The sequence below is a fragment of the Serinus canaria genome, chromosome 20, assembly GCF_022539315.1.
Source record: "Serinus canaria isolate serCan28SL12 chromosome 20, serCan2020, whole genome shotgun sequence".
Taxonomy (NCBI): Eukaryota; Metazoa; Chordata; class Aves; order Passeriformes; family Fringillidae; genus Serinus; species Serinus canaria.
The window spans coordinates 3,449,105-3,470,511 of NC_066333.1; the positions used below are offsets into that span (position 1 = coordinate 3,449,105).

General features: G+C 42.6%; 1 protein-coding gene across 1 annotated transcript in view; it reads left to right on the top strand.

The window, feature by feature from the left end:
• The window catches only part of PTPRT (protein tyrosine phosphatase receptor type T), a 473,718-nt gene that overhangs the window by 112,629 nt on the left and 339,682 nt on the right, over window positions 1-21,407 (top strand). Inside the window, exon 2 of the mRNA XM_050982229.1 lies at window positions 20,670-20,795. Within this exon, the coding sequence (XP_050838186.1) occupies window positions 20,670-20,795 (126 nt within the window). The remainder of the gene's footprint in view (window positions 1-20,669; window positions 20,796-21,407) is intronic.

Genomic DNA, 21,407 nt, shown 5'->3' on the forward strand with positions numbered 1-21,407 from the left:
ACATGAAAGAGTCAGAGATGAAACCCAGAGCTGCTGGTGACCAAGGAGGGGAGGTCACACAGCTCGTGCCAGGTTTAGCACAGCAGGGGCAGAAAGGAGAGACAATGCAGTTGAGTCAGAGGAAGGCAATCTTTTCAAGCAGCTTTAATTTAACCCAGAGTTTTAAGAGTAGTGTTGAAGTTGTTATTAAAAAAAATCCATTTTCAGAGGCTACTGCTGGAGCTAAACCACATTTTCCTAATAGACTGAGCAGCTGCCAAGTGGGATTTTCAAACCCTTGTGTGTCCTGCTCCTACTTTCATTCACATGCCTGGCTAACTCTTCCTGTGTGCAGTGTTAGGGAGGTCTGCAAACAAGCCCACACTGCAAGTTTCTCAGTATTTAAGTTTCTTTAGTAAAAGGAATGCAGCATTATCCTTAATGCTAGAAAATTGTATTAAAAGGTCAATAAAGTAACACTTGAACACTTTCTCACATAATCTAAAGTGATGGTGAGTACTGACCTATAAAACATTCTTTTCCAGAAACACTGCTTTTTCTGGGAGAGTGATATGATTATTCTTCTATCTAGCTTTCTTTTCCAAGGTAGAATTTGAAAGGAAAGTGCTTGACCTGCTAATTGATAGATCTTATCCATTATTTTAATGCAGTCCCATCGAGATGCATTTGAATTGTTTGTTGATGTGTCTATCCTGCAACCCCACATTAAGGAAGTGTTTTGATGCTGTTTGCCTTTCAGGGAATTTTAAACCTCAATTGTAGGTGAAGGCTTTATAGTCACTGGTGTTAATTTTGCTCACTGCTGAGTGTGAGTGTGAGCATGGCAGCAGTGTGTGCCTGGCAATTCCAGCCTGGCGTGGGGAATGAGCTCTGCTGCTGTCCCTGAGCTCAGCCTGAGCAGGGATGGGCTCTCCAAACCAGGACTTTGTGTGTGTGTAGAGCCAGAGGAGCTGCTGGGATCCACCTGTTGGGACCCAGGATGATCCTCTGGCTGCCCTGGATGATTCCAGACCCTGGCAGGGGCTCAGAGACCTTGGCATGGAGTCACAGACACCTGTGCCTTCCATTTTAGCCATGGAAACAATTCCCAACTTTGTGTGAGGAGTTACAAGCCACAAGGGTTTGGGTAGAATGATGGTGAATTTGTCACAGGGTGAAAAAGTAGAATTTTGGGGACTTAGAATGGGAGTTCAAGAGGGAAGATGGAGGAATCTGGGAGTGTCCTCTCCTTCTTCTTCTTCTTGTCCTCAATCTTCTGCTGTGATGGTGGCACTTTTGGATTGGTTTAGAGCAGAGACAGACTGTCTGACATAGGTGACAGGGATTGGGAAATTATTGTAAATAAAGCACACCTAGTTCTTCGTATAAAAAGCCAACACCACCCCAAGGGCAGGGACTGTGCCACAGCCTGACCTGCTGGACAGATCTCAGCAGGGCAGAGAGAGAATGTGATGGATAAGAGAAAATAAACAACCTTGAAAAGCAGAGCTGAGGAATCTCAACTTCTTCTTTGGTCTCAGGGCTGGAAAAAAGAGACTTTCTGATACCTTGGGGTCATCTCAGCCACAGAAACCTGAGATCCACCCAGGGCAGGCTGGCTCTGGGGGAGCCCAGAGAGGTTGTGAGCAGCTGGCACCTTGCCCAGGGAGCTGTGCACGGCTGGGGAGGGACACTGGGGTACACAGTGTGGGAAGGACATGGAGCTCCTGGACAGAGGCCAGAGGAGGCCACCAAACTGATCAAAGGCCTGGAACACCTCTTAGAGACGGGCTGGGAGAGCTGGGTTTGCTCCATGGAGGCCTCAGAGCCCTTCCAGTGCCTGGGGGGCTCCAGGAGAGCTGGAGGGGGACTGGGGACAAGGGATGGAGGGACGGGGTGAGGGGAATGACTTCAAACTGAAATCAGTGGTTTTAGATTACATATTAGAGGGAAATCCTTCCCTGTGAGGGTGGGCAGATCCTGGCACAGGGTGCCCAGAGCAGCTGTGGCTGCCCCTGGATCCCTGGCAGTGCCCAAGGCCAGGCTGGACAGGGCTGGGAGCAGCCTGGGACAGTGGGAGGTGTCCCTGCCATGGCAGGGGGTGGAATGATTTTTAAGGTCCCTTCCAGCTCAAACTATTCCATGATTCTGTGGTTAACTGCCAGGAAGTTTTGGAGTCTGCAAAAATGCTCACAGGTGGAAATCCCTGCCCTCTTTCTTTCTGCAGAAAATCCTGTCTGAAATAAAAGTAAACAAATGATAAAGGATCAGAGCATTTGATTTATTTGAATGCTGTGTTTCCCACCTCAGGGAGGAAGAAAAGAAGCAGCAATTCTTTCCTTAACAAGCATTTTTTGGATTGAAAATGAGGTTTAAACTTTGTTGATGATCTGAGATCTCAGAAGAAATCAGAGATTCAGTACTTTGTAGTTTTCCAGGGCAGCACAAGAACAAACCATCATTCCTGGACTCTCTCTCTTTGTAGGGGGTAGGGTGGAGTTGGTGGTTCAGATTTTCAGTCCAGGTTTTGTTAAGGCTTTTGGATCTTTCAGGCAGAGCAAGTGGGATATTTGGCTGACAGCAGCAGTGTGATTGCTTTGAGGAGTTATAAAACACCTGATTACATGTTTTCACTTTAATTAGGTAAAGACTGTGTGGTCTGTGTGAGGACAGGAGATAAAGATGAATTCAAGCCTGAAGATTTCTCTATTTTTCCCAATCTGTAGTTGTCAGTGTCTGTAATGTGCCTTGCAGTGCCATGGAGGAGTCGAGTCAGAAGGAATCAAAGCAAACAGCTGGAATTTAATTTGAATTTAAAAGCCTGTGACCCCTTCCTGAATGGCACTGGCTTGCTGGTGAGCTGGCACCTCAGAATTGGATGAATTGATGCCAACTGCTTCTTTACTTGCTTAGGAATAAGTAGGTGTAAACTTGGGGGTTCTCCAATGGGGAATCAAGGTACCAGGCTGTTAAGAGCAGGGCATGGATTACCCCCTGAATGTATCCTGCCAACCTAAATCTTGTGTGTTGGGCTGGAACTGCAGCAGAGGTTCTCTGGCATGTGTACACAAGATTTCCCAGAAAACTTTTTCCTGTGTCTCCAGCACAGGGATGTAACCTAAAAAAGAAAGCAGAGTTATGTTCAAATGCCTTGGGCATTGCTATTGGCCAGTGCAGCTTCTAAACTGTGGTTTAGGAAACAAATTACAGCAAAAGTTAGATGGTTTATGATCCTTCAATTTCCCCTCCCGAGAGTCCCCCTGTCCCAAGGACTGCTGGCAGTGGCCCTTTGCTCAGGCCCAGGAAAGCAGAGTTTCAGCAGGTAAATCAGGGTGTGCTGCACATCTTGGGCTCCTACATTAACCCCAAACTGCTGCTCCCCAGCATTTTATAGCTGCCCTGTCTAATGAGTACCAGCATGTCAGTGCACTGCCAGCATCTCCTCCATGCAGGGATCCATTTCTGAGGGCTCCAGAGCATGGAGTGCAGCAGAGATCCCCAGGAAGGGAAGGGTTAGCTCAATAACCTGCATTTGATCCCATTCTGGCTCTCTCTCAGGTCTCTGGGGTGCTATGATAATACAAATAATGGGGAACTGCATATTCAGCTGGGTGTATCGTGTTCACCTCTGGCATAAGGAAAAAGGATCAATATCCATTCCAGGACACATTTTTAGGAAAGGCTTGTGATTGATATCTGAGCTAAAAAGATTTAAAACTCTTAGGAAACACTTTATAATTGCCTCAAAATGCTGGTACTGAGTGGCAGCAAATTTAATAATTTAAAGATTAAAATAAGAATATTATAGTTTAATGAAGTCTCTTTATGTGCCTGTGGTGTGTAGGGTTTCAGGCAGATCATGGGTTTTTAAAAGTCACATAGGAAAGGAACACAGTTTAAAAACTTAATTTAAAAATGTAAAAAATAGTTCATTCAGTAAACTGCTTCCTGTATTTCCTAGAAACCTTTTCCTGTTGGAGTACCTGAAGTCCACAAAGCTCATTGAAATAAGCCAAGGCTGTTTTTAAGCTGTTGTAGAAAATCATGGATTAATGGATGGAATGATGTGACCTTCGTAGGAGTCTAGAAATTTGCTGAGTTAACTGAAAAATCAAACAATATTTAAAATAAACTTAATTCCTTGGTAGACTGGGAATGGATCTGTTCAGAGCAGCTGGGACTGCCCCAGCATCCCTGGAAATGTCCAAGGCCAGGTTGGATGGGGATGGTGGAAGGTGTCTCTACCCATGGCAGGAGTGAGGCTGGATGGGCTTTAAGGTCATTTCCAACCCAAACCACTCTGTGTTTATCATTTTCCTGTGTTCAAATCTCTTATTTTTGAGAATGAGTAAAGCTATTACAAAATATTGGGAGGCTGGTGGTTTTTTCTTGTTGTTAATGGGTTTTTTTTTTTGTGGTTTTTTTCCTAATTATTTTGTTTGGTTTGTTTTTGTCTGGTTTTTTCCTCTTTTTATTTTTTTTTTTTTTATTTTATTAAAATCTGAGCATTCTCTCAGGAAAATTTAAGTTCATTGCTGTGGGTGACATCTCTTTCAGTCCAACATAAATACACTGGGCTCCAGTAGAGGGAAACAGCCATGGTGCATAAATTAAACTCCTCATTGCCACATCCCAGTTCAATCAGTAATCACATCCCAGTTCAATCAGTAATCACATCCCTGATCAATCAGTAATCACATCCCTGATCAATCAGTAATAAGCTTTATGGTAGTCTGGTCCAATGGGATTCATCAAAATCACCTCAAAAAAGACTTGGTTTATGTTTCTGTGCTTTGACAGCTTTTTTGATCATATCCCAAAGATTGCATAGCACCACTTATTGTTCTGTAAAACAAGGGACAGACTCAATGCTTCCATTAATTTTCCAGGGCTTCTTTCCTGCCCAAGCACTCTCAGCTGCTGTGCTCACTCAGTTACCTGTTGCCCTCGTGTTTGTACACAGATTTTTTGCACTATGAAGGCAAAGAGCTGTTGGCACCAGGTTTCAGGCAGATCAACTCCCTGAATGTGGCAGCAGAAAGAGGATCTTTCACTAGGTCTGTATATGAATAGACTTGTTATATGTATATAAAAATTAAACTTGCAAAGTTGGGGTAAGAACCAGAATTTCTGCTCAGTGTGCGCTTGGAATTCTCCCAAAATTCAATAAGGCAAAAATCTAACTGTGTAGTAACTAGTAAAGGTACTTGTGAGTTACTGATTCTAGTTTATTCCAAATCATATCAGAACAGTAATGGCAAGTTTGGGGAAGTCAAGTGGATCTTGTTAAACGAAGGGTTTTAGAGCAGCTCCTCTTGTTTTTTCTCATTTTCACCTTCTCACCTGTGAAACACTGTCAGTGTGACAGGACTGGAAGTCAGGTTCCATTTTATAATTGCCCTGTTTAATTAGTACCAGTATGTTAGTGCACTGACTTTATCTAAGATATTAAATCACATAATTGACAATTAAATACTGTAAAGTGTGGAATTGAATCATGAAGGATTGGTCCAACAGGGTATAAATTCTTTTATTCAATACTGAATCTTTTAATGTTGATTACTAAAGCTAGAAAGGTTTAAATTAAAGTGTAGGGAGGTTTAGTAGGTTTAATTTAAAGTGTAGGTTTTTGGAAATACTGACACAGATCCTAAAAGACAGACTTTAAAAGGGAACTGGATCATGGATGCACTGCTTTCCTGGATGATACCAAAAGATTATTATTTAGTGGCAGGTGGCCCTGCCCAGGGATGCTGGACCTGGATGAGCTTTAAGGTCCCTTCCAACCCAAACCATTCCAGGACTCTCTGACTGGTTTGGAAAATAGTGTAGTAAATTAACTCAAGTTTAATAGCAGTGCTACAGACAAATGAGCTGAATGTGTGAGTCTAGGACTACCCTGGGCATTGCAAGCTTTTTCTTATACCTTTCTACTGGATCAGGCTGGAAGAATCCTAACTGAGGTTAAATGATAATTTTTGAAATCTTAAGTTTATTTCAGTGCTGCTCTGAACATGAAAACAAAGAATGTGCTGTTGTAGGTAGTCCTCACACACAGCTGGAGGAGGATAAAATTATCAGACAGGAGGAATTAGGATTTTGAAATGTGATGACATTAAAAAAAAAGGGATGTAATTTAGTAGTACAGAATGCAAGGTCATGCATCTCAGGACTAATTAGTTTTTTTGGTTTAAGGTTTGAAATCAGTTGGAAGTGACAAGAAGCTGCTGGAGCAGGAGATTGAGATGAGTCTGAGATGTGCCTCTGCAAAGAGAATGTCTTTGTGTAAGGCAAGATGGCAAAGCAGGAATGTGTTAAACAGATCAGCAATTATTTTATCTGGAATATTCACTAATATCCATCTGGACAGCACAGGTGCTCCTCCAGAGGAGAGATGAACCCAGCACACCACAGGTGGAAAGAAGGGCTATGAGGAGATGTGGCATAACTGAGAATTTCTGCCATGGGGAGGCTGGAGTCTGTATCTCCCTTAATGCAGCAAAGCAGCTCCTGGGAGGTGCAGGGAGGGAAAGCATGGAATGGTCCAGCCACTCCAGGCTGGAAAAGAATGAATTGAGCAGGCCTTCAGTGCTGTGAGGACCCAGCAATGTCACCACAGGGCTTCTGGTTGCAGAGAATAAATAGCAGAGTGTGCAGGAGGCAGTGGATGGAACCTTAGCACCCCCTCAGACTGCGTGGTTTGGGTGAGATTTCTGTGCTGTGGGAGCCTCACTTGAGAACAATCAAACTCTTGCTACAGTGAAACTATGGTTTCACAAACTGCTGGTGCAAAATTGGCATCAGAACTCTTCCAGAATGAAATTATTTTCTTTTCCTAGTTAGCAATAAACAGCATTTCACTTCTGTCCTTCCAGAGATCTCAAGAAAGCTTTGGTGATGTTGGCAAGAAAATAATATTCTGTGTCATTGGTCATTTTCCTCTTGAGGACACCTCATTATTGCCTCCATCATTCAATGTAGGTTATAAAATAAAACCAGATCATTGAGCTGAGGATCTGCTAATAAATGTTGTAATTGTGACTTGAGGCACCCAGGAGTTGTCACCAGGAGTTCAGTGCTCCCAGGGCTGGGGATGGAGGTCACTTTCTACCAGCTCATTTCCTTGTTTTCAGCTTGGAGTGCCATCCAATGCCATGCTTGTGGTAGTTCCTCCTCCACAGAAGTGCTGTGGCAGCTAGCTGTGGATAGGTGAGGATTCTCCCAGCACAGCTGGCTGGGAGCTCTGGTGCTTGTGTGAGGAGTGGGGCCAGTGAAAGTGTTGGGAAAGTTGGTGCTGTGACTGGGATTTGGGTCAAGTGTGCTCAGAAAGTCTCTGCTCACACTTGTGCTGCAGCTGGATGGAGGTGATCAGTGGTTGGATCATCTGCACCTCTGAGGAAAGAGAACATTAATCCAAAACCTGATTTGCACAACTCTGCTAAAATCTTTATATCTGAAACCAAGTCCACTCACTTGGATTGTTTTTAGTCTCTGTGTTAATAAAATTAAATCTGCTGGTTAAATAATGTTTAAAAAAAAATCCATATTAATTATAGTCTCTGCTCTGGGAAATTCTATTAGTTTTTGCCACAGATGAGTGTTTTCAGATAAACAACATCTTTATTCCAGCTGGGACTTCATCATCAAGTTTATCTTAATTATCTAATCTTAAAATAGTCTTAAACTGCTAAAAAGGATGCAGTATAGTCAAGTATCACAATTATTTCCTCCCTGTGAGACAGTGCTTTAGAATTAAAAAAAAAAAAAAAAAGAGAAAACAAACAAACCAACCAAAGCTGATATTGATAGTCTGGTGAGAAGTCTGTCGTGTATGAAGTGAAAATGTGATGGAGAACAGTTGTGCCTCCAGGCACAGTCATTTCCATGGAAGAATAATATCCTGTAGTCCCTGTCTCCTTCCTGGGGTGTTGGTTCAGCAGGTGGCAGATGCTCTCTCTGCAGTGTCACTGTGCCATGCCAGCCCTGGCAGCAGCACCCCTGTCCCCTCTGTTTCCAGCTGAGCCCCTGGAGGTGACAGCCAGGTGTCAGGCTGTGCCAAAGGTGCACAAGTTATCCTGGGAGTTTACAAATTCCAGAAGTGCACAGAGATCCTGAATGGTTATCAGTGAAGCTGGTCCATGGAATCAGAGAGGATCCTGAGCTGGGAGGGACCCCCAGGATCACCCAGGGCAGCTCCTTGTCCTGCCCAGACCCCCCAACAGCCCCACCCTGGCCATCCCTGGGAATGGTGTCCAAACTCTTCTTGAGCTCTGGCAGCCTCGGGGCCGTGCCCATTCCCTGGGCAGTGCCAGCACCACGTGGAAGGTGGGAAGCTGTTTAAGGCTGGGAATGTGTTTTGAGGAAGATTTTGGGATTCAGTGTGTGCTTATCGTGTTTGTGAGTGTTTCCAGGTAAGCCCTGGCAGGTGTCTGACCTGACCCAGCTGTCCTGGTTTTAAGCTGGCTGTTGGAGCTCCCTGTGCTCCTTCCCTCTGCCAGTCACAAGTTTGTGCTGGTGAGGGGATTGTGAGAGAACTCAGGGGTAAAAGAAGGTGGGTTGATGCCATGGTTGTTACAATAGGCTACAAAGTGCATAGATAACACAAGGAGATGCCTGATTCGCTTATTTTATTATTGTTTTTATCTTACTTTAGCTTTCAGTTACAAGGCTTAGCACACTGAATAGAGATCAACAGAGAGGCCATGGGACCATGGGATGGTTTGGGTTGGAAGGGATCTTAAAGAGGGAGGGCAGGGACACCTTCCCCTTTTCCAGGTTGTTCCAAGCCCAACCCAACCTGGCCCAGGACACCTGCAGGGATCCAGGGGCAGCCCCAGCTTCTCTGGGCACCCTGTGCCAGGGCCTCTGGCCATCTGAGTAAAGAATTTCCTCTTAAATGCTCATCTGAATATCTTCTCCTTTATTTTAAAAATGTGCTTTCAAACATTCTTTCACTCCATCTCTCTTACATTTTTGGCTGCAATGCCTAATGTGCAGTTAGCTCAAGTATCAGTATAATTGCACTCTGGTTATAATTGGATAAGTATATTTAATACCAATTCAGTTGATCAGAAACTGAATCTAATTTCTGAATGACTTAATGTCATGATCATAATCTTTTGAAGAATCATATATTTAATAAATCAGGTTCTCACACAGGCATCTTAAAATTTAAATGACTTGTATAAAAATGGACAATGAATTTATTAGAAATTTTATACTTAGTTAAGCTGCAGAGCTGAAATCTTGAGGAGGACACTTATTAAAAATCTTTGCTGCTGAGTAGCTGCACTTTCACCTGGAGCTCTGGGAATGCATTACATTTTAATGGAGTTTCCTGGCTGGTAAATACTGTATGCAGCTATACTCACAAATACCCTTTCATCTGCCAAAATCAAATGGAAAGGTGCTCTATAGGGCATGGCAAGGAGGTGGATAAAGCAATATCATGCACAAGGTGTTTGTCTTGTTTCTGGAGATGGCATCATTCAGTTTCAAGTGTAAAGAGAAGTCTTTAAAGCCAAGACAATTATTTTCTTAAATTGCTGGTAAGACCTTATTTCCAGATGTAAATATCCAGTAAAAGAGCTTTTTGTGCATCTGAATAGCACTTAGGAACTTGGACTATTTCAGTCTAAGAACAGCAATAAAGTTTGTCTGCAGTTCTACCAAAAGTGTGGGGTTTTACACAGGTTTTACAAAATCCTCCAAGATTCCTGAAAGGAAATATTGATGTACTGTCAGTGAAACAGCTTTGAAGCTTGCTTCAGTTTTAGGTTTTTAGGAACTGCCCTTTCCTGGGCCATCTCTGCTGCATGTCCATCCTGACTGCACCCCCAAGGGGTGCTGAGGTTGGGATAAAAAGCTCAGAGCTCTTGGCTCACATGTCTCAATGGACCAGGGATTAAAGGCTGATTGAAACCATGGTTCATGTGACAGAAAAGGGCTTCTTATTCCAAGCTGGTCATTCATTATACTGAGAAGTGATTTGCTTTTAGATTTTCACCTTGTGCCTTTCAAGTCTCAGCAAGAAATGTTTTAAGGATTTAATGCTTCCCAGCAGAGTTCAGGCTTGATGCTGCTTAAAAGGAATAGGAGCTGTGGAGTTCAGAAAATCTGTCTTGAAAAATATTTTCCCTTGGAAATGTATTATTCCAAGTTTCAGCCTTAAACTGGAGGTTATCTATAGCAAAGGCAAGAATGAGGCCTTAGATGATGGAATAGGAATATTTTTCTCCTTGTTCATTGCTGGTTTTGTATAATGGGGATAGCCCTGCCTGAAACTGTTCCAAAGAGAAGTGCAGAATGGAAATAAGATGTTGAAATCTCATCCATTTTCAAGTTTGGAATTCCTCTAAAATCAAGAACCTCAGCAGATACTGAGCTGTTATTAACAAATCATTTCCCCCATCAGTGGATGGAGACTGCAGTGGCTCGTGGGCACTCCTCCAGCAGCACGTGGCTGAGGGACATTTTTGGGCTCACCTGTGACTTGTCACGGGCTGCAGGTGGCCAAGGATGTGCCAGGGTAGCACCCAGGGGGGTGAGAGAGGCTGTGATGGTCCCTAAACAAAACCTGAGCTGTGCTGAAGTTACTCTGGATTTCCTCCTCTTTGCCATGCTGCCCCTCTTTAACACAGAGTTTGGAATGCTGCAGCTCTGCTGAATGCACATTCTGGGTCAGGGACTGGCAGAGGAAGATTCATGGCTGTAATTAGAGAGGCACTTTGCACATCTGCTTATGTAGAGGTAGGAAATTTGGTTAAACAGAAGAGGAGCTCTGTATATTTTCAAGAACTCACAACTGCTGTGAGGCAGAGACCCATTTATTCCTGGCACGTATTTGCTCTGTGTTTTTCTCTTTGGGCAATGAATTTACACAGAGGAGGCTGGAGGATAAAAGCAAGCACATATTTTATTTTTTTTTCCCTCACACTGTTTCCAGTGTGCTGCAGAGGACAGAGGGGCTTCCAGGGCTTGGTGTTTGCCCCACTGCCCTGGGATTCTGAGCAGCATCCTGGGTATTGCAGTGCACTGGTACATCAAGGGAGAAAATGTGGATAAAAAATGCAGAGGCCAAATAAATACACTGAAAAAAAAAAAAGTCAGGTTAAAAACTAGAGAAATTCAAATCTGCAGCTGACTATCAGTGCCTCAGCCATCAGTCAGCTGATGGAAGTTTACAAGAGCTCTTACAGAGTGCAGGATTTGCCCTCCTGTTCCCAGCCTGACTCCAGGGCAGCTGGAAGCAGAGCAGCTGGAGAGCCACTGTTACTTCTGGGCCTGACTTGCTCCTGACACATTGAATGAAGATCATGGTTTGACTGAAAACAATTTAAAATACATGTCTTTAAATATCCTTGACATTGCACTTTAACTGTAATTTGAGCCAGTAACTGCCAGCAACAAGAGAAAGGGCATCTGGAAGAGATAACCTTGACTTAAGTATAAAGTTGGAGCTATAAGAATTGTTAGAACTCAATAAAAGTTATTTACACAACCATTCTCTGGGAGTAGCTTCCAATAACAAAGTTATTAAATTTAACATGATATATCAGTGGTAAGACTCATTGCAAGTTATTACCACTGTATTATTAGCCAATTAGTTTTTATTTGCTGATACTCAATAACAGATGATAGCTGTCCTTTTATCTAAATCTGATATTTAACCAGGCTGAGTTGAGCTAATACTTGTCAAGCATGGTAGCTCAAATATCAAGGAGCTTTTGGAGTCCTGCACAGTGCTGCATCTTTAATTGCACATGTTCAGAAGCAATTTAAGCAAAACAACAGTACTGTTCATCAAGAATCAACCCACTTCATTAGAATCTTCTCCAGGAAAACATTTAAACTACTGGCAGCTCTTTTTGGAACTGTTTGGAAAGATGGGCTGTCTGTGTGTGCACATGGACATTTCTGCCCTTATGAAGGCTGTGAGTAGTTTTCTGTGAGTGCAAAAGTAAGATGCCTTTTGGAAGTTCAGCACTGAGTTAATTTACTCCCCTTGGCCTCATTTGGGAAGCTAATGGAATGATTATAACAATGCCAGTCCAATAAAAACTTAAATCCTTCTCTGAAAAGAAGAATCCTTCTCTGCTGTTCTAGTTATGTTTGATGGCAGCCAGATTGTGTTTAATTCTCTTCTGTGTTTGAGGGTGTGGCAAGAAACCAGACCTCCTACCCTTATTGAAGCCAAGCCTTGTGTTTAATGACCATGAACTTCCAATGGAACATCTCTGTTGGGAGGAGATCTTCCTCCAACACAGGAGCCCGAACAGCAGAACAGGGAAAGGAGAAGGACTGGAGGTTTTGTAGCTGCTGTTGGAGTTCCTGGAATGGTGTCTGTTGAGACAATATTTTATTCATCACCAAAGATAATGTGAGTCAGTCAACGGCTGCTGCTTGCTTGAAGTTCAAACACATTAATTTGAAGTTTGTATAAAAGCTTATTGAGAATGAGAGGCTTGCTAATGGAATATAAAATAAGTGAGAAACAGCTACTTCCAGACAGGTTTTTCTGCCTTGTAGAGTAAAAGGAGGCTGTAATTTAAGTGTGCAGGTGGAACAGGTATCCATGTGACAGATAAATGCTGGAAGGAAGAGGCCAATAGAGAGCTCTGACTGATCAACTCTCCAGTGGAGCAGCTGAGGTAGAATTTAGTGGAAATGCACTATAAATACAATGTTGGACAAGCCTGTTAGGCTACACTGAATAATTAGCCCTAAGAATTTTCAGGTACTGGAAGAAAAGAAAAGCAATGTTTCTTTTTTTTTTAAGAAACAATGGACACCCACAAATAGCTTTTACTGACAAATATAACTAAGCACATCTTCAACAGTCATGGCTTACAATTTAAAGTGAATTTTTGGAATACAAAACAGGATTATTTTAGGAAAAAAAGAATTCCTGTGACTAAATAAGTGAATTGAAGAAAAGTAAAGGGGTTTTTTATATTCAGTCTACAAGTATAGCAGCAAGTGTGTGCTGCAAATCTGTGGTTTTAAAAAGAAATCTTCATTCTGTCATACTATGACTAAAGCAGGAGTCTGCTTCAATGGTGGAAAGCCATTAAATTTATAGATTGAAAGATTATTAGTTAGAATCTTGAGAAGTTGGTGGGGAATGTCTGTCTAAGGATCTTTTATAGCTTTGATTACCTGTGTTAATTTTACAAGTTTCATTTCCTTGGGACAGGCAAGTCTGAACATTCTTAGCATAAATCTTGGTGTGATGCAGCAGACTGGAACTAACTGAACATGGAAAGTCAGGGCTCTCTGAAAAGGTGCAGGGTATTAACTGACTCTTTTAGCAGCTTGAAAAAAAAATTAATTCAATCAGATTAGGGATATGTACAGATCTCTAATATTAACTTATGCTTAAAGCAATAAAATGTTAATATTGAGCCATTGGAATAGTGACAGCTCAGCTGTCAGTGGCAAAAATGTATTCCTGGTATTAAATAAAGGACATACATTTTTGCAAGGCAAGTTAGATGAGTCATCCTTGATTTGGACATATAAATTGAAACAAATGACATTTAGTGTTAGTTTTAGTCCTGGGATACTTCAAAGTGGTTCCACTGATCCGTGGTGGATTATGAAGCACAGAATTAGTAATGAGTGTTTGAGCAGGGCTGGGGCTCAGTGCAGAGACACAGAGGGGAAATTCAGCAAAGAGAAACCTGTAATGAAGAGTTTAAGCTGAAAACTCAGCTTAAACTGACAAGTTCAGGGCATGGAGCTCAAACACTGCTCCATGCAGGTCAGGATCCACAAGGCTTGCTCTGCTCCACTGGGATTGGGAGCAGAACTAGAAACTTGTTGGGCTCTGCTGCACCATTGGGACCAACACTTCTGCAGGGAAGTGCTGGGAGAAAAGCTTGTTCTTCCTGGGAGGGCACTTGAGGTGTTCTCATGACAAAGCTTCACCAGTCTGGTACTGCTGATGCTCCTCATGGACACCACCTGTGATCCCTTAAGCAATATTTTGGGTGTAGCAAGGTTCCTGTGCAAGGAACCTCCAACTGTTGATTTTATCCCTGCATGGGGGATGTGTGTGCATGGAAACTGTGCTCAGAGCTGCTTCAGAACATGTGGGAATAGACAGGTAACACTGAACCTGCAAAGGCTGCTAGGTCACAGGGTGTATAATTCCAAAAAGCCTTAAAAATATATATAAATATATGCTGATAGTATGAGTGTCTTCCTTAATGGCTTGGTAGCACTTGGAATCTCAATTCCACTTTTGAACCAAGGAGAGATTTTCTAAACTGCATTCAGGATTTTTAAGGATTACATTGATTTAGGGAAAAACCCCCAAAATCCTGTGCATATATACTTTAATTATGTAGATAAATAATTTTCATTGCTGTTTTTAAAAATAAAGACAAGCTTTCTGTATGCTTCTGCTGTAATCTGGACTGCCAGGGCACAGGACATGCAAAAAAGAATGAATGAAATTTAGTCAGCTCTAACAGGAATGCTTCAAACCTTGGCCAGACAGTTGCTACTGGTATCTCAGAGAGCTGTCACCTTCCAGAGCATAGATAAAACTGTCTCTACTTACAAGTAAATTTAGCAAGACTATGTCAAGAGATGTCAAGGAACAGAACTGTCTTGGGGTGGGTGAATCACTCCTTGACCATGGGGGCTGACCCTTGCAGCAGAAACCCAAGCAGGTGGGATGTATTAGAGAAATCACTGATGGCTGTTTCTGAAGCCCAAACATCTGGGTGCCCCAAGAGAAGCACTTGTGTGAGCACAGCAGCTGGGAAGCCTGGGAGTTGTGCTTAATGCTGGAGTGACTCACCTGAATCTGTGCAAGGTCTGAGCCTAGCTCCTAAAGAGCTGACATCATGAATAGAAGTTATGAATGCTTTGCTTCAGAGGTTATTCCTTCTTTCTTCCTTCTATTCCCAGTTTCTCCTGGTGGGGATCCTCTGATAGCTAATGAGAGATAAAAAATGATTAAGTTTTCCCTGCAGTTTGAGGAATCAGAGCATCTTTGTCTCCCCTGCAGAGTCTGAGTTTAAGCACATCCTGAACACTTGGTGCCCTCTGACTCTGTCAGGATGACTCTTTTTTTCTCTGCAGAAACCTGTTCTTTGAAAATCTGTGGCTATAGGACAAACATTTGGCTAGGATAATCAAGTAATTGAGATTGGCCAGTTGCAAGAACAGGTTGATATTCACTTGTCTGATGTCCTTTGTCTTTTTCTTTCTGGAAGGACTAAAATACACATAAAAGACTTACTGCTCTTCCTGAGTGAGGAAGTTCCAACATTCCTTGATTTATCCCATCTTAAGCAACTCAGCACAAGCTTTACATGTACATTTTCATTCTCCATTCTCTCCCACTTCCAGAAGAATTTACATTAAGATTTCTTAGGAATTTGCTATATGAATTCTACAGTCTGAAAAATAAGTTACACATGGATTTTTATACAATAAATCCCACACTAAGAGTTACTTTAATGAGCCAAATGCATCTTTTCCAGCCCTGGTAAACAAGAATGTCTCTGGAAGGGATGAGGATGGATGATCAGAAACAGTGGTGGTTTAATTTGTAGAGTTGTATAGTTCATAAGCACTGCCTCATCCTAACAGCATTTGTTTCTTCCTTTACTTGCTTTGCATTTTGTGGGTTTAAGATAAAAATTGATAGACTAAATCTCAGCTCTCATGAAAGTTTCCAAAGGGATGTTTACTAAAAAGCATTCATGCTTTCTTTTGCCCATTTTGTTGCTGTTTGGGGGTTGTTGGTTGTGTTTGTTTTTAGTAAATGAGAGAAGTAACTGCTTCTTTTTGGAGGAATGGTGGAGTGGATCAGTGAGACTGATGTTCTCATTGTCTCTGTCCCTTTCCCACTCTGGGATTGCTGTAAATGCCTGATCAAATTCTATCTGCTGCTCTGTTTGCTGTGTGTGTTTAGAGCCACAGCATAACCAATGAGGCTTCTCACATCACTGTGTTTCTTTATCCCCTTTTAGAAGTATTGTGTTTTTTATCTGGTGAGTCTGTGAGAGTTTGACATTGGATGACTTTATAAAACATTCAACTAATTGGATTTGTTAAAATAAATAAATCAAACACTAATTGGAATGTGCCCTGCCATTATTTTTGCTTACTGAATTAGATATTATGGCGTGAAGTTCTTTTTATCATATTTGTGCACTTATTTAAACACCCCCCTGGCGCACACTTCTGCAAATTCAATTATATATTCAAAGGAGCCATTCAATTTATGCAAGGCTGGTTTACATATAATCCAGGGGCAAGTCTCAGTAACTGATGATAGGTCTGCTCAAGATTAATTAGCATCACTCAGATGAGCAGTGGCATTGTTACAAGCCCGCAGTGTAAAACAAGGGATAGTTTATCCTTCTTATGTGAGCCATTATTTGCTTCAATATGACCCTTTTCAGGAAGGGAAAAGCTTTCTTGTTTAGATTTCATTTTGTGAAAAGGGTTTAACACCACCTGTGTTATCCAAAGCCATCTCCATTCCATCATTGGCCCCACTGAGCCACTGCATTTGTTTAATTTCTAGCCAAGCAGGAACAAGGCTCCAAACATCCCAGTATCTTTCCCAAAAGTCCTCATTCTTGCTAACAATTTATGAAGACCCAGCACCCCACTTTGGTGATTGTGTAAATGTTATTTCCTCCAGCTACTCTGTGATATGTGACTGAAATGATATCTTGCAGACCTGGTAACTAAATTCATCCAGTGGTTGGTCTTCTTTTCAATTCAACTTGAGGATTATTTTGTCAAGGTTAATGAATAGCCCTGTTCTGCCTCTAAGCAGTCAGATTTCAGCCATGGATGACTTTGTTTGGGGATGGATCTGACCTGTTCCTGTCTGTGTTCTATCATATTTGGGTGTAGCTCATACAAAGTATCTGCATGGGTGGGGTGTCTTTGGAATATTGAATATTAAGCTTGTGCTGACAACAGTGAAAGCAACTCATCTGTCTGTAACTATTCCTACTTTAGTGAACTCTTAAAATCTCCAGTTTTCTGAACCTGGCTGTCTGGAAGGGAAGCTGCAATGTCACATCTGCCAACTTCTGCAGAAAGTGGGGCCACCACTGATGTCCTTGCTTGGCAAAAATGAACCCGAGTCACTGTGGCTATGTGGCTTTACCAAGAACTGGATATAAGGAAGAAGATTTTATTGTGAGGGTGGGCAGGCCCTGGCACAGGGTGCCCAGAGCAGCTGTGGCTGCCCCTGGATCCCTGGCAGTGCCCAAGGCCAGGCTGGACAGGGCTTGGAGCAGCCTGGGACAGTAGAAGTTGTCCCTGCCATGGCAGGGGGTGGCACTGGATGGGCTTTAAGTCCCTTCCAACCCACACCATTCTGTGACTCTGTGACTGTTAAAGTAACCCCAAGATCTGTGATGTTCTGATATATTGTGCTACTTTCCTGTCACTTTCTGAAGTTTCTTTCCTGTTCCATAATACACAGCAGTGTGAAGAGGGGAGCTGTTCACTTTTTGGCTCACTGTGGCTCTGGTTCCCAGCTGAGCCTTTATTTCACTTTTAATTCTGCTCTCAGTGGACACAGCAGAGCAAGAAGCTGGTGGGCACTTCCCCCCCTTGGCACCCAGGATTCACACAGGCAATCTCCTCGTCTGAGCCCTTAAAATCAACTTCAGCTTTTTCTCCTTGTCCTCATTTCCTGCAAATTCACCTCCACATTCCAATGCTGCTGCCTCTAGTGAATTAATCCTCCTGGCTTATTGCCCTGTCACTCTGTGTTTGGAGGTTTCTCCCCTAACCTTTTCTTGCTCTGAAATGTAGCTGTCTGGCTGCTGCTGCTTTTAAGGCTCTCCATGGTTTATCCTTTCCTCTCCTATTCAGCTGTACTACAAGGTTAGCTTTGACTTTCAGGCAAGGCACTTTAAAGCTTCCTCAGGTGTTGTCTTGTATCAGCAGATGCTCCCAATTAATTTCCACAAGTTCTCACTGTGTCCCTTTTTCAGCTCCTCACACTCCCTCTTGCTCAGTGAGGATAAAACCACCTGTTCAGCTGATTATGCCAGGCTATTGACAATTCCATTCCCTCTTCAAGGAGCACTGCTGCCCCATCTTTTGCTACTTATTGCTTGTTTTGCTTCTGGGACTTTTGTAGCAGCTCCTGTGCCCTTTTCTCTGTGTACAGGAGTTGGGCTGGAGCAGAGGATGTGTTTACAATTCCGCCAAAGGAACAGCAACATCCCTGTGTGCTGAGCAGGGGGTGGGGATGCTTTGTGCCTGAATTAAAGGGAATCCATCAAAATGAGAATGCCCCATGCAGGCTGAGAGCACAGGATTGGATTTTGCCTCTCATTCTGCTTGCTGGGATAAGGATGACTTTCACTGCTCACTCCCACACAGTCCAGGCTGCCTGGATCTTCCCTTAGATAATTTTTAATGAGCCGGTTCAATATTGTAATTTTGAACTTTTTCACCTAAATTAATTAAAAAAAAATAGGGAGATAGGAGACAGTTACAGAGATAGGTGTAATCCTGCTTGTTTTGACAGCTGGGAATGCTTCACAATGTGATAAATTAAAGGCAAGGAATATTTAAATATTATAAAATCATGACAACTCAGAAATGTTTGCAGAAGCTACTGAAACAGGCAGGTTTTCAAGGGTCATAAAATCTATTAACAGATGAAAATATGTAATATATACAAGTTTTAATTTTTTAGGGCGAGCTTGATCTCTTCAAACCTTTTTTTTTTTTTTCAGCAACACATTATTTTGGGGTGTCAGGTACTCTATCCAACAAACCTTCTTAGAATAGACTTGACTAGAAATGCTTGGTGAGGTTTTATAGAACCACTTAAAAAAACAGTTGCAGTTGGAGTGCACAGAGCAGAATTAACAGAGTAAGGAACTGAGAAATATTAGTGGCATTAAATACATTTGCAATTTGTGAGGAGTCCCATAGGAACTGCGATGAAGTTTGGGCTTGGGTAATTTGGGTGAAAATTAAAGAAGGCTTTAATGTCTTCAGTGCTGGGTAGCCCTTTACTGCAGAGGAGCACAGGTCAGTGATGTGCCAGGTGTGAGTGCAGCTGTGGGAAGGAGGGAGGGGTCAGGAATATCTCTGTCTGTGCAGCTCTGGTTGGTGTCAGTGATGCCTTGTGAGGGCTGAGCTGGAGCAGAGGCTGGACAGAGCTAAAGAATAAAGCAGGGATTTATCAAGAGGCCTCAGTGGATCCACCTTGGGCAGCACCAGAGCCCAGCCAGGGCTGCACCCAAGATGACCCAAAATGGCCCCAAAATGCCCGGCTGGGCACGGGGTCTCTCCCTGGGATCAGCTCTGCTCCATTCCCACCTTGCAGTTCATTGTCCCAGCCCGGCTTTAGCCCAGCCAGTCCCACCCTGCTTGTTTTTCTCTCTCCAGCCCACGGGGTTTGTGCTCCTGAGCTGAGATTGGGATCATTTGTCCTTGGTGCCCAGCTGGAGCAGGAATTGTTTTGTCTCCCTGCTCTGTGCACAGAGCTCACCATCCCATAATATGGAGCCCAGACCCACACACTAAAGCAGCACAGAAACTGAAAACTATAAAATCTAAACCTGAGGCATCATCAGGAGCCACTGGTGCTTGGCTGGCAGAGCAAGGGAGCGTTGCCCTGAGCACTGTGCAGCCCTGGTGTGTCACATGTGCCCAGCTCCTTTGGAGGACTGACTGGGATCTGCAGAGAACAGTGACCCTTTCTTCCCTAAGAGGAAACCAAATATTTACAGACACACCTTGGGCATGATTCAAGTCCAAACTGAGTTACCCAGATCCCTGATCCAGAGGATCCAGTAGTGAAATACTTTGGCAGGCTGGGCTGGTACCAGTGAAGAGTGCATGAGATCATGTTCCAGTGTTGGAACATCCTAGGGAATAAACGATGTCTGTTCCTCTGTGTGACCCAAGTTTCAGAGATCTGCACTGGAATACAACATTTCATTCCATAGTTCCTGAATTTCCCTCGATTCACAGGTGTTCAGGCAGCTGCCAATGTATTTATGAGAGTTAACTTTTTCCAAGTACTTCAGGAATTGAAGTAAAGAGATTTCAGTCAGCAGGCTGGAAGGTGTGAATGCCAGTTGACATCTGCTGCTTCTCATCCTCTTGCTCAGAAACTGCAGGGCCATGGTCAAAAGTATTGATTTGAAAGACTTTCAGGAAGCTCTGTGTGTTCATGGACTACACAGAAATTTGTGTTGTTAAGTTTAGGAGATGGTTAAAGCCAGGTTAAACATAATCAAGGCTTAAAAGCAAAAAGAAGTGTGGCCTTGCTGTAGGAACAATGATGCTGTGCTTGTTTGTCATTTCTATTCCTCCTTCCTTTTCCTGATTTTTTAAAAACTATTTTTCTTGGAGGTTCATGCAAATATTCCTGGATGGGGGTATCCTTATTTCAACCTGTCCAATAACAGGTTGAAAGAAAGGGGAGTGATCTTAGAAACAGTAGTGTGGACGGAAGAAAACAAGGGCTTCCAGTGAATATAAAACATGAAAATTACCAAGATATTTTTTGGACATCATCTTTGGAGCTGCATGAAAAATAATGTACAGGAAATTAGTTTTATTTATTTCTTATTTCCTGTGTAAGCTTGGGTACAAAATATCTAAATAAATGGCCTACCACGAAGAGAGAGAGGAAATTAACCCAGGACTGTTTTCATTTTTCTTGGTTTTAGGTGGTTGTTCATTTGATGAGCACTACAGTAACTGTGGCTATAGCGTCGCCTTGGGAACCAATGGATTTACCTGGGAGCAGATCAACACCTGGGAAAAGCCAACAATGGATCCTGCTGTCCCAACTGGTGAGTGAGGAGCCTCATCAGCATGATGAGATGCACTTCTTGGAGAGAATCAGATCTTAATGCTGTGTGTGTGTGTGTGATGGCTTTGGGAACACACAACAGCAGAGCAGGATTTTACTCTGGGATAAAATGTCAATTTTGTGTTTAAAATATTCTGGCTACAGAATTCATAGATGTGAGGTGGCTTTTGGCAACATTTGCTACTGGATGTCTTTGAAGAATTGTTTCACGTTTCTTATTCTTATTTTGTTTCTCATTTAGCAGAGAGGAAATGTTTTGGATATAAAACTCTAAGGTTCAGCCAGCTTTTGGCATGTTTCTGGATGAGAGAGTTATCTGGGGAGGTTCATGTTGGACAGGCCAGAAGTAAAGCCTTAAAATCTGTGGAAGTATTGGACATTGCAGTTACCATTTAGCTCTCAACTGATGGTTTGAAATTCCAATTTTCAGAAAGACAAGAAAGTTCTTAGAGAATTAGTTTTGGTAGCTAATGCTTGATTAGGCTGGGACTTGAGACAGGAGAATTTTCATATTCAAGAGAAACATTTCCAGCTGTGACACTTACCAGTTTCCAATTTACTAATACATACTGAGTGTAGATTTCCATGTGAT